At 42.1% G+C, this 14,364-nt stretch overlaps 1 protein-coding gene across 14 annotated transcripts in view; it reads right to left on the reverse strand.

Annotated features, from left to right (window-relative positions):
• Positions 1-14,364, reverse strand: part of ANKS1B (ankyrin repeat and sterile alpha motif domain containing 1B) — a 1,154,742-nt gene that overhangs the window by 30,118 nt on the left and 1,110,260 nt on the right. For all 14 annotated transcript variants that reach the window (XM_019961140.2, XM_070789581.1, XM_070789585.1 and 11 more), the window contains one exon: positions 11,695-11,832. In XM_019961140.2, the coding sequence (XP_019816699.2) occupies positions 11,695-11,832 (138 nt within the window). The remainder of the gene's footprint in view (positions 1-11,694; positions 11,833-14,364) is intronic.

Below are 14,364 nucleotides of genomic sequence, written 5' to 3' on the forward strand. Positions count from 1 at the left end.
ATAGCCTTGACTAGACGAACCTTTGTTGGCAAAGTAATGTCTCTGCTTTTGAATATGCTATCTAGGTTGGTCATAACTTTCCTTCCAAGGAGTAAACATCTTTTAATTTCATGACTGCAGTCACCATCTGCAGTGATTTGGAGCCCCCAAAAATAAAGTCTGACACTGTTTCCACTGTTTCCCCATCTATTTCCCATGAAGTGATGGGACCGGATGCCATGATCTTCGTTTTCTGAATGTTGAACTTTAAGCCAACTTTTTCACTCTCCTCTTTCACTTTCATCAAGAGGCTTTTGAGTTCCTCTTCACTTTCTGCCATAAGGGTGGTGTCATCTGCATATCTGAGGTGATTGATACTTCTGCCGGCAATCTTGATTCCAGCTTGTGCTTCTTCCAGCCCAGCGTTTCTCATGATGTACTCTGCATATAAGTTAAATAAACAGGGTGATAATATACAGCCTTGACCTCCTCCTTTTCCTATTTGCAACCAGTCTGTTGTTCCATGTCCAGTTCTAACTGTTGCTTCCTGACCTGCATACAAATTTCTCAAGAGGCAGATCAGGTGGTCTGGTATTCCCATCTCTTTCAGAATTTTCCACAGTTTATTGTGATCCACACAGTCAAAGGCTTTGGCATAGTCAATAAAGCAGAAATAGATGTTTTTCTGGAACTCTCTTGCTTTTTCCATGATCCAGCGGATATTGGCAATTTGATCTCTGGTTCCTCTGCCTTTTCTAAAACCAGCTTGAACATTCAAGTTCACGATTCACATATTGCTGAAGCCTGGCTTGGAGAATTCTGAGCATTACTTTACTAGCGTGTGAGATGAGTGCAATTGTGCAGTAGTTTGAGCATTCTTTGGCATTGCCTTTCTTTGGGATTGGAATGAAAACTGGCCTTTTCCAGTCCTGTGGCCACTGGTGAGTTTTCCAAATTTGCTGGCATATTGAGTGCAGCACTTTCATAGCATCATCTTTCAGGATTTGAAATAGCTCCACTGGAATTCCATCACCTCCATTAGCTTTGTTCGTAGTGATGCTTTCTAAGGTCCACTTGACTTCACATTCCAGGATGTCTGGCTCTAGGTCAGTGATCACACCATCATGATTATCTGGGTCATGAAGATCTTTTTTGTACAGTTCTTCTGTGTATTCTTGCCATCTCTTCTTAACATCTTCTGCTTCTGTTAGGTCCATACCAGTTCTGTCCTTTATCGAGCCCATCTTTGCATGAAATGTTCCCTTGGTATCTCTAATTTTCTTGAAGAGATCTCTAGTCTTTCCCATTCTGTTGTTTTCCTCTATTTCTTTGCATTGATCGCTGAAGAAGACTTTCTTATCTCTTCTTGCTATTCTTTGGAACTCTGCATTCAGATGCTTATATCTTTCCTTTTCTCCTTTGCTTTTTGCTTCTCTTCTTTTCACAGCTATTTGTAAGGCCTCCCCAGACAGCCATTTTGCTTTTTTGCATTTCCTTTCCATGGGGATGGTCTTGATCCCTGTCTCCTGTACAATGTCACGAACCTCATTCCATAGTTCACCAGGTACTCTATCAGATCTAGGCCCTTAAATCTATTTCTCACTTCCACTGTATAATCATAAGGGATTTGATTTAGGTCATACCTGAATGGTCTAGTGATTTTCCCTACTTTCTTCAATTTCAGTCTGAATTTGGCAATAAGGAATTCATGATCTGAGCCACAGTCAGCTCCTGCTCTTGTTTTTGCTGACTGTATAGAGCTTCTCCATCTTTGGCTGCAAAGAATATAATCAGTCTGATTTTGATATTGACCATCTGGTGATGTCCATGTGTAGAGTCTTTGCTTGTGTTGTTGGAAAACGGTGTTTGTTATGACCAGTGCATTTTCTTGGCAAAACTCTATTAGTCTTTGCCCTGCTTCATTCCGTATTCCAAGGCCAAATTTGCCTGTTACTCCAGGTGTTTCTTGACTTCCTACTTTTGCATTCCAGTCCCCTATAATGAAAAGGACATCTTTTTTGGGTGTTAGTTCTAAAAGGTCTTGTAGGTCTTCATAGAACAGTTCAACTTCAGCTTCTTCAGCATTACTGGTTGGGGCATAGACTTGGATTACTGTGATACTGAATGGTTTGCCTTGGAAATGAACAGAGATCATTCTGTCGTTTTTGAGATTGCATCCAAGTACTGCATTTCGGACTCTTGTTGACCATGATGGCTACTCCATTTCTTCTGAGGGATTCCTGCCCGCAGTAGTAGATATAATGGTCATCTGAGTTAAATTCACCCATTCCAGACCATTTGAGTTGTTGATTCCTAGAATGTCGACATTCACTCTTGCCATCTCTTGTTTGACCACTTCCAATTTGCCTTGATTCATGGACCTGACATTCCAGGTTCCTACATTACCATATATAAAATACTTAGCTAATGGGAAGTTGTGTCTCTGCGACAATCTACAGAGGTGGGATGCGGTTGTAGATGGGAGGGAGGTTCAGGAGGGAGGGAATGTATGTATACCTATGGCTGATTCATGTCGGCGTATGGCAGAAACCCACACAACACTGTAAAGCAATTATCCTCCGTTAAAAATAAATAAATAAAAAAGCCAGACTGATTCTAAAGACCTCAACCCTAGACATGACATTTGATTTTCAGTTACACAGGAGGAGTTATAACAAATACATGTATGAATGCTGTAAAACAATCTGTGAGAAAAAAAAAAATCAGAATGCCTACTTTCTAACTTAACATAAATTGGGATTGATTTAAGGTTCTGATAACATCAAACCCCTTGAAAGTGAAAGTGTTAGTTACTCAGTTGTGTCCAGCTCTTTGTGACCCCATGAGACTGTAGACTACCAGGCTCCTCTGTCCATGGGATTCTCCAGGCAAGAATACTGGAGTGGGTTGCCATGCCCTCCTCCAGGGGATCCTCCTGACCCAGGGATCAAACCCAAGTCTCCTGCATTGCAGGCAGATTCTTTACCACCTGAGCCATCCCCTTACCCCCCCCTCCCCAACAAAATAGGAATAAGAGAAAAAGTGACTTATTTTCTTAATATTTTTTGGCTTGCTTAATTCTCAACGATTTATGCCAATGGACAGGATGTACTGATAAATGCAATCTATTAATTTAATCTTTTTTTTTTGGTGGTGGCAGGGGGTGGGGGTGGGGTAAGGTGGTGGTATGTAAGGGCCGTAAGGCCGGGAGCGCTGCCATTTTTATTCAATCATTGATCTTGGGAGCAGGCTCTCTACTGCCACAGAACTGTTGGTGAATTTTAGGGGCTGTGCCAGGGAAAAGTTTCTACTTAAGAGTAGGTTGCTACTTTGTAAGTGGGAGACTTGCCAGGGAACGTGTTACAGTCCCATCTTAAGGGCTCCATGCACTTTAACATTTTCTTATACTGCCACTCCAGTGTTCTTGCCTGGAAAATCGCATGGACAGAGGAGCCAGGTGGGCTACAGTCCATGGGGTCACAGAGTCAGACATGACTGAGTGACTAAATGACGATGACGATACTGCCATTTATGTTCATAGTATCACAGTCAACTACCTGAGGGTCATTTTCAAGTGGAGAAAATGAGAAACAGAATGAAAGAGACCATCTAACTCTAATTACAATATTAATTCCATCGTCAGAGGTCAGCTAACATCAATAATAGAAGTTCTCTTGCAACAGTGAATTCCCACTTTGTGGGACAATCTCTGCAACATAAGCCACAGGTACTTTCCACTAGGAACCCCACACTCCTCAATGGAAAGCAACTCCGAGTTTAAGAAATGGAAACATAGGTGAAAATGGTCAAAGGGTAAAAACTTTCAGTTGTGAGATGAGTAAGTCCCCGAGTGCACAGGTATAGCAAGGTGACTATAGTTAACAGTACCATACCGGCATGCCTCGTTTTATTGTTTTTTGATGATATTGTTCTTTTTTTTAATTGAAGGTTTGTGGAACCCTGTACTTAGCAAATCTATTGACAATTTTTCCAATAGCCTTTGCTCACTTCATGTTTCTGTGTCCCATTTTTTTAATTCTCATAATATTTCAAACTTTCTCATTATTATTATATTTGTTATGCCGAACTGTGATCAGATCTTCTGTTACCACTGAAAAAAGATTACAACATGCTGAAGGCTCAGATGATGGTTAGCATATTTTAGCAATAAAGCATTTTTAAATTAGCACCAGAGGCAGCACTAGTGGTAAAGAACCCGCCTGCCAAAGCTGGAGATCTAAGAGACACAGGTTCAATCCCTGGGTCGAGAAGATCCCCTGGAGAAGGACATGACATCCCACCCCAGTATTCCTGCCTGAAGAATCCCATGGACAGAGGAGCCTGGTGGGCCACAGTCCATGGGGTCGCAAAGAGTTGGATACGACTGAAGGGACTTAGCACACACACATTGTTTTTTAGACATGATGCTACTGCACACTTAACAGGCTACAGGATACGGTACACATAATTTTTATATGCACTGGGGAATCAAAAAATTCATGCGACTTTCTTTCTTGTGATATTTGATTCATTGCGGTGATCTGGAAAACCAAACTTGCAGTGTCTTTGAGGTTTGCCTATATTGTACATTTGAAAGTTATTGACAGAACAGATCCTGAAGTTCTTATCACACATACGCACAAAAGCCAATGTGTAAGTATGATGGATGTTAACTAAACTTACTGTGCAGCATGTATATCAAATCCTTATGCTGCATACCTAAAACTCATACAGTGTTATATGCCAACTGTATCTTAATTAAACTGGAGAAAAAGAAAGGGCTCAGGAATCTCACTTTCATTAAACTGGTCACAGTGTGGTTGACTCTGGTGGTGTTCTTCCCCTGCACTTAAGTTTGCTGATACTTAGTGATGGAAGAGGACTATAGAATGCTGTCCCCCAGCCTGCTGACCACAATTTCCTGCATTCTGTCATCTCTCTTCTTCCAGGTTGGATCCTTTAATGGCCCACATGCAACCAAGAAAGCACAGGAAAGAGGGATCCTCGTCTCCCCCACACACCACCCACAGGCATCAAGACTTTGATGTTCCCTACATATTGCAGAACTAGTCTAAGCTTCACACACTGAAGATTATAGACTTTGGGAGTTGCAAGTAAGAGAAAAATGAGCATGGTTAAAAATCCCAAAGACTGCAAACATGTTCTTTATAGAGAGGTGAGAATTAGCTATGGTTTAGTGGTGGTCATGGCTTTTAATGCTATTAAAACAAAATAAACATTTCATACTATAGAACTATTGAATGAGATCCCTCCCAGATTTCTAAAATAAATCTGACAGTTTCACAAAAAATGCATCAAAATCTTTCTGATCTACCTGTCTCCATTCTATGACCTAGATGTCTAGACTGAGTGAATAATATATAGAAGATGACAGTTTCCAAGTGATCTTACTTCTATCTATCTGTTTCTTTTGGTGGCTTTTAAGGACAATCACTGCAGCCTTGGGATCTAGTGGCCCCAGAAACAACCCATTCTCCCTCTTGTCAGCCCAACAGCATGGTATTCCCCTTCACTCACTGGAGATAAGGGTGGAGGAGAGGGGCTTCCCTGGTGGTCCACTGGTTAAGAATCCGCCTGCCAATGCAGGAGACTTGGGTTTGATCCCCAGACCAGAAGATTCCACATTCCAAGGAGAAGCTAAGCCCGTGTGCCGTAACTACTGAGCCAGTGCTCTGGACCCGAGAACCACAACTATTGAAGCTCCTGCACCTAGAGCCTGTGCTCCGCAACAAGAGAAGCCACTGCAGTGAGAAGCCAGCGCACCACAATGAAGAGTAGCCCCTACTCACTGCAACTAGAGAAAGCCCATGCGCTGCAGTGAACACCAGCACAGCCACAAAGAGAATAAATAAATCTTTCAAAAAGAAGAGTGGAGGAGAAAAAAGCTGAATTTGTTGTTTTAAGTCTCAAAACTCCTAGACTCATGAAAGTGTTAGCCACTCAGTTGTGTCCGACTCTTTGTGACCCCATGGACCGAATTCAGCCCGCCAGGCTCCTCTGGTCCATGGAATTCTCCAGGCAAGAATACTGGAGTGTCCATTTCCTTCTCCAGGAGATCTTCCCAAACCAAGGGTAGAACCTGGGTCTTCTGAACTGCAGGAAACTACACTCCTAGACTCACAACACACATTTTTTCCCCTACCTAGGCCTATTCTCTTCCCTCAAGTTTTCACTGCCTGGAAGGTGGAGGTTGGGCAGCTTCTTGTTCAGAAGTGGATGAGGCATGTCCCATTAGAGAGGTGACTAGGAATCAGCTGCCACCATAGTGAGTCTAGAATGCAGAGTAAGTCGGGGTTTGCTGATAGGTATAATGGGTGTGTATGCTGTGCACTTAGTCGTTCAGTTGTGTCTGACTCTTTGCGACCCCATGGACTGCAGCCCACCAGGTTCCTCTGTCCATGGGGATTCTCCATGCAAGAATACTGGAATGGGTTGCCATGCCCTCCTCCAGGGGATCTTCCCAACCCAGGGATCGAACCCAGGTCTCCTGCATTGGAGGCAGATTCTTTACCATCTCAGCCACCAGGGAAGCCCAATGAAGTATAATACACACTGGCTTTTCTTGGGAACACTAATTCCACTTCTGATCTAGTCTTTTTTTAATTTTCATCTACCTGTCATTTAAAACTGAAAATACCACAAGCTGAATTTAGTGTATTAGGTTGGGGCAAAAGTAATTTCAGTTTTACAAGTGTTGAACTTTGTCGTTTGATATTGAAATACATTCTTAAATAAATGTGGTTCTGCTATACATCATTTTAATGTGCATGTCTCACTTTATGATTTTTTGCTAATGAGATATTACTTGTGGTTTAATTTATATTTCTTTTAGACAACAGAAATAATGTTAGACAAAAAGCAAAGATGAGTGATTTTTTATTCGAGTTCAAAATGGTCATAAAGCATCAGAGACAACTCAAAACATCAACAATGCATCTGGCCCAGAAACTGCTAATGAATGTAGAGTGCAGTGGTTGTTCAAGAAGTTTTGCAAAGGAAACGAGAGCCTTGAGGATGAGGAGTACAGTGGCTGACCATCGGAAGTTAACAATGACCAATTGAGAGGATCATTGAAGCTGATCCTCTTACAACTACGTGAAAAGTTGCCCAAGAACTCAATGTTGACCTTTCTGTGGTTGTTTGGCATTTGAAGCAAACTGTAAAGGTGAAAAAGCTCAATAAGTGGGTGCCTCACAGCTGACTAAAAATTTAAAAATTGTTATTTTGAAGTGTTATCTTCTCTTATTCTATGCAACAACAATGAACCATTTCTCGATCGGATTGTGACGTGCGACAAGTGAATTTTATATGACAACCAGCAATGACCAGCTCAGTGATTGGACTGAGAAGAAGCTCCAAAGCACTTCCCAAAGCCAAACTTGCACCAAGAAAAGGTCATGATCACTGGTGGTCTGCTTCCCATTTGATCCACTACAGCTTTCTGAATCCTGGTGAAACCATTGTATCTGAGAAGTATGCTCAGCAAATTGATGAGATGCACTGAAAACCGCAACGCCTCAGCCAGCACTGGTCAACAGAATGGGCCCATTCTGTTGCCTTCTCCATACCACCACCTGATCGCACGTTGAACAACCAACACTTCAAAAGTTGAATGAATTGGGCTACAAAGTTTTGCCTCATTTGCCATATTCACCTGCTGTTGCTGCTAAGTCACTTCAGTCATGTCTGACTCCGTGTGACCCCACAGATGGCAGCCCACCAGGCTCCCCCGTCCCTGGGATTCTCCAGGCAAGAACACTGGAGTGGGTTGCCATTTCCTTCTCCTGACCTCTCACCAACTGACCTCCACATTTTCAAGCAGCTCGACAATTTTCTGCAGGAAAAGTGCTTCCACAAGCAGCAGGATGCAGAAAATGCTTTCCAAGAGTTTGTAGAATCCTGAAGCATGCTACAGGAATAAACAAACATTTCTTTTTGGCAAAAATGTGTTGATTGTAATGGTTCCTATTTTGATTAATAAAGATGTGTTGGAGCCTAGTTATAATGATTTAAAATTCATGGTACAAAATTTAAAAATTGCAGTCCAAAACTGCAATTACTTTTGTACCAACCTAATAGATTCTTAGGAATGAGAACAAGCTTAGAGAAGATAAAGCATAGCATTTTCTGAAGTGTGTTCTGCAGAATGCCAGGCCCATGAGGAGCTTTCCTGGCAAGAGGCTCCCACGGCCAAATGACCCTGGAAAACACAGAGCACTCCCCCTCCTGGTGTCTGAGCCTACGGAGGGCTCTGCAGTGTCTCAGAGTAAATAACTATGTTAGATTCACATGCTTGCTTTCGTAGTGGGGCTTGAGCTTCCCTTCTAAGACCACAGGATTTCGATGCGAAAAATGTTCTGAATTTCAAATCCAACTCTCTGTAAACTGGAAGTTCTCCTATCACTGAATTTTCTTGATAATAGGAGATATTCAGAAAAACTTCCTATGACTCATAAGAGATCTACAAAGTGAAAGTAGTAATAACTGCAATTAAAAATGTGTATGTCATGGCAGGGGGGTGGGGGAAGAAGAAGGTGGGATGAATTGAGAGAGCTGCACTGACATATGTACACTACCATGTGTAAAGTAGAGAGCTGGTGGGAAGCTGCTGTGTAGCGGGAGCTCAGCTTGGTGCGCTATGTAACCTAGATGGGGGTGGGGGTGGGAGGGAGATTTGAGAGGGAGGGGATATATATACACACATAGCTGCTCCATGCTGCTGTACAGCAGGAACACACCACTGTAAAGGAATTATACTCCAATAAAAAGTAAGCAAATATATACTCAAAACACATCAGCTGAAAGACTAAATGGATACTGGAGGTATTCTTTTGCCATTTGGGCAGCCAGGGGGACTGATTCATATCAAAAGAATGTTAATGCTTCAAGAATGGGCTGAATATTGAACTGCCCTACATAAAGACACGAAATCCATGCTCAAAGAGGCTTTTTTTTTTTTTCTTCAGTGCAAACAAAGCTTGGTGCATCTCAAAATTGCTCAAAGGCCCAGGTCAGGACTGGTGGCCTTTGTGACTGTTTTTGAAGTTAGACAAACTGTTCACCTAGAGAGAATTAAAATGGTGGATTCATGGCGTAAGATGAAAATCCTTTGGAGCTGATACCAGACTCCTAAGCTAGTGAATGTCTACATTAAATCAAATATCTGGATGAAAAGATAAAAGGTGAAGCAATTCTCCACATGTTTTCAAAATGTACCAGGGACATTGTGTTGGTCTTAAAACCAAAGAGTTGACTATTTTTCCCCTATATTTCGCCTCAGAATTCTGGCGTCACATATACACCAGCTGAAAAACTTAAGGGGCCAGATGGCCCATGGGTATCATTTTTAGTTTGAATAGAGAACACTGTTTTAGATACTCTTATGGAGGCAAATTATATATTACTCTAAAACCAATTTAGAAAGAAACACTGCAATTCCCAAGGGAAGGCTGGAATTCATCCTGACAATACTGGAATATTAATGCTGACACTCAATGAAAACACTATATAGAAGCAATAGACCAAGAGAAGGCCTACAGAGTCTATGCTTGCTTTCTACTGCTTCTGTTTATTTATTCTAGTTTTTTTCAGTTCTTTTGCAAGGGCAGTGGGAAAACGTGGGACTATAAATATACTTCTGAAAAATCTACCTTATGTCTTTTAGCAGGAAAAGGCCAGAGTGAATTGTGAGGTCAGAAGGGAAGGAGAGAGACAGAGGTGGTGCTGACCATGACACATTGTTCATGAGCCTCTACATACGTTCCTTCATTTCAGTCCCAATGAAAACCTGTGAGGGACACATCCCTGCACCTGTTCTGTAGACAAAGGAAATCGGGACTCCGAGTCCTGCTCCTCATCTAAGATCAGGGAGCAGGCAGCGAGTTGGAATGTGAACTCTGAGCAGCTTGTCCTTTCTATGACACCAAGGCAACTCTCCCAGAGAAGGGTGTATCAGGAAAACCAAAAGGTATGGGGATAGAAAGATAAATTCTGTTGTTTAAAGAAACAACTGCATCTCATAAGAATGGCAAGTTATGTCTAAAGGCACCAGAAACCTAATGCGGACATGGCTTTAATCAACAATTTCGATCCCATGGGAACAAATGCATCCAGGGATACTGTAAGGGCTTGGCTTTGCAGTCCTTAACTGTTAACACCGACCACCTGTATCTGAAAAAGACTCTCCAAAATATACAAGCAGCTCATGCAGCTCAATATCAAAAAAAAAAATACAAACCCAATCAAAAAATAGGCAGAAGATATAGAGACATTTCCCCAAAGAAGACATACAGATAGCTAACAAACAAATGAAAATACACTCACCATCACTCATTATCAGAGAAATGCAAATCAAAAGTACAATGACATATCACCCCACACCAATTAAAATGGCCACTCTCAAGAAATCTACAAACAATAGATGCTGGAGAGGGTGTGGAGAAAAGGGAACCCTCTTGCACTGTTGGTGGGAATGTAAATTGATACAGCCACTATGGAGAACTGGTTGGAGGTTCTAGAACTACCATATGACCTAGCAATCCCACTCTTGGGCATATATCCTGAGAAAACCATAATTCAAAAAGACACATGTAACTCAATGATCACTGCAGCACTATTTACAATAGCTATGACATAGAAGCAGCCTAGATGTTTATTGACAGATGAATGGATAAAGAAGATGTAGTATATGTATACAATGGAATGTTAGCAATAAAAAGAAATGAAATTGGGTCATTTGTAGTGACATGAATGGACCTAGAGTCTGTCGTACAAAATAAGTCAGAAAGAGAAAAACAAATATTGCATATGGGTTAGTTTTAAGACAATGACAAACAGGATTATAGGTGGTATAACACCATAAGGACATCATTACAAGACTAATTTCTGAATATGGGTCATAGTTAAATAGACCAAACCTCACTGTTCCCAATTACTATTTGTAGATGTCTAATTTAATTACTATTCAATATAGAAAACCATAAGTATTGTATGAGGCACTAAAATTTATATTTCTTCCAAACAAACCTAGATTACTATGTCCTACTATTTAGAAATGGCTCCCCAAGAAACCAACAGATATAGTGAAGGAACAAAAGCTGAAAGACATTTACTGTATTTTGGTACCAAAGAAAGGAATTCATTAAATTTAAAAAGTGAAGTTAGTAGTTGATCAATGGCAGTTCAGATACTGAATAGAAATGGAGTTTGAAATTTAATGGATGAGTGAAAATATAGAAAAAGCTCAGAAAAGCCGAAGTCTGCAAAACATCTTATACCACAAATACCTTAATATTTGGTAAAACAAACAAACAAACAAAAACCAAGCATTTGGACTTCCTGGTGGTCCAGTTGTTAAGAATCTGCCTCCCAGTGCAGGGGACACAGGTTTGATCTCGGAGCCAGGAAGATCCCACATATTGAGGAGTAACCAAGCCTGTGTTATACGCCACAACCACTGAAGCCTGCACCTAACACCCATGTTCTGTACAGCAAGAGAAGCCACTGCAGTAAGAAGCTCAACAGAGGGCAGTCCCCTGCGTGCCACAACTTGAGAAAGCCCGCATGTAGCAACGAAGACCCAGTACAGCAAAAAAAACACAAAACTCAAACAAACCAAGCATCTACACTGCTTTCAATAAATTCCAGGTACATTCACAGAAATCTTGAGTCAGTCTAAAGAGGATGGGTACTCACCACATCAAAGGCCGTGAACACGTGACAGTAGTGGTGATTGGACTTCAAGTCCTTAGTGATATAAGCGAACGTCGAGAGGTCTTCCGGGTCCTGGGCAGCACAGGAGATGTTACGAATCTCATGCTCAGCAATTATGTTCTGGAAGAAATGACATAAATGACCACTGTTTTCCTCTGCAAACCAGCCTATTTTAGAACCAAGGCAAACGACCTGGGAAGCAGCTGCTGTCCCTTTTCCTAGAATGTTCTAGACCAGCAACATTCAAAATGACCCACTCTCTGTGGGCAAAGGTACACCAGGTCTGGAAGGAATATTTTCGTTTAATGAAAAACAACCTAAAATAGTCTGAACCCGGAGCAGCAGTTCTTGCCTGGCGCCATGTAGACACTTTAAAAAAAATAATTATTGTTAAGGATTTTACTGTTTCCATCCCCCACGTACACTGGGAGAGTCAGCGCTGCCTCCTGCCAGCTCTTCCTGGAAAAGCCCCCCTGCCCTGTTCTGCTTCCCCAGGAACCTGAGCCCTCACCATCCCTTACTGTTGTCCTGTGCCGGCCAGAGCTCCCCAGAGCCAGGCAGGTTGGGGAGGGCAAGTCAAAGCACTCTCTCTTGACAACTCTGCAGAGACGAGGGTGCAGGGGTGGGAGGAGGGAAACAGCGCACCGCAGGCTTGACGCAGGGCCCTGTGGATGACAACACTTTGCTAACTATTCCCGCCGTGTTGTAATTACGAGTGGGCGAGTGGACGCTGGAGGTTAGCCTCAGCAGCTCACAGGTGGAAACTGGTCCTCAGACAGTGTAAGTGCCTTAACGCAGGGCAGGTGGTGGAGCTGAGCCCACAATCTGCGGTTTATCGGACCGCAGAGCTCAGGCTCTCTCAAATACAATGCAATGCTTCTCACCCCCAGCCTCTCTCTCACTGGTTCAACACCATTTCATTTTTCTTCTCACTAGCAATTTTTTCATGGCCTCTCCTTGCCAGCCTCCTCATCCCAACCTCATTCCCAATAATGGGAAAGTGCCCGAGGAAACGTTTAGGTACAATTACCCTGAAGCACAAAATAATCAAGGAGAAACCACTGGGCTGCAAACCCTGCCAGATACTTCTTTTGATATATTGATGAATTTAAGAAGGAAAATATTTCACATAATCGTGCAATCATTTCTTAATCTCATAATATCCCATTTATAATCTCATAATATCTATTTATGATTTCTGCAGTTGTCATAGATCTAAAACCTTTAATGATTACCCTAATTACTTTGTAATTGCACAGTCTTAAATAACCCAAGCACATATAATGCTCCGGGTACACCCATCAATATCTAAAAATGCTTACAAAATGCCCTTCCCTGCCAGCGCCCCGAGCAAGTTTTTCATGCCCCTCACTCTGCTGAGCTGTGTGGTTAGGAAGCAATTACAGAATTAACACATGAAAGAAAATTAAATTAAGACATTCTTCACAGTGGTCCCTTATGTTGATACTACATGTAGCACTGTCAAAAATAAACTGGAGTCAGAATCGCATAAACAAGTAACATCCTCTTGCAGGATAGAATTTCAAGATAGAAGGTCCAGAGCCTCTTCTGACATCCAGACAGCATTTCTTCAAGAAGAAAACTAAATTAGGAACTTGTGAAATCTTAAATTTAAAATTAATAAGAGCTGCGTGATCTTTATAGGTACAGTGTTAGCAGGTGCTCTGGGCCTCCACCGTCATTTGATTTACTTTGTTTCCGTCATTTTAATTGGGGGCTGCGAGTTCTTTCGGCAAGTCTGTGTGGATGCAGTCTCATCATCCAGGATCCACTCTTACTGGAAATAGAGCATTGGCTCCAACTTAATTGGTGTGTTGTGTTCTTGAGATTTTTAACTAGCATAAGGTAGATTCATTGGAAGGACTGATGCTGAGGCTCCAATACTTTGGCTACCTGATGCAAAGAGCTGACTCACTGGAAAATACCTCGATGCTGGGAAAGATTGAGGGCAAAAGAGGAAGGGGGCCACAAAGGATGAGATGGTTGGATGACATCATCAACTCAATGGACATGAGTCTGAGCAAACTCCGAGAGATAGCGAAGGACAAGGAAGCCTGGCATGCTGTAGTTGATGGGGTTGCGAAGAGTCAGACATGACTGAACAACAACAAAAAAGGTAGATTAACTTCTCAGGAAAGTGTTACAGTGAAAAGTGCCCTGTGACTTTTATTGCACTGAATACCCTGAATCTTGCCAGTTCATAAGATGTCACTCTTGATTTTCAATGATGTATGACAGCCCTCTGGCCCAGGGAAAACTTGTAAAGTAGATCAAGCTTTATCTCTTGAGCTCTCTCTTAATTCTGAGCTTCGTGTGTCTGTCCTCCCCAAGTTTGTATCTTGAAATCCTAGCTCCCAGTGTGATGGTGCTTAGAGGTGGGCCTTTGGGATGTGATTAGGTCAAGAGGGTGGAGCTCTCGTGAAGGTGATTAGTGCTTTTACAAGACGAGGAGCCAGTAGGTCCTTGGTTATTCATTTCAAATATAGCAGTATGTACCTGTTCATCCCAAACTTCCTAACTATCCCTCCTCCCCATCTTTTCCCCCAGAAATCATAAGTTCATTCTCTAGGGAACTCTGCTCAATGTTCTGTGGCAGCCTGGATGGGAGAGGAGTTTGGGGGAGAATGGATA

This window comes from Bos indicus, chromosome 5 (assembly GCF_029378745.1).
Source record: "Bos indicus isolate NIAB-ARS_2022 breed Sahiwal x Tharparkar chromosome 5, NIAB-ARS_B.indTharparkar_mat_pri_1.0, whole genome shotgun sequence".
In the NCBI taxonomy this organism is placed as follows: Eukaryota; Metazoa; Chordata; class Mammalia; order Artiodactyla; family Bovidae; genus Bos; species Bos indicus.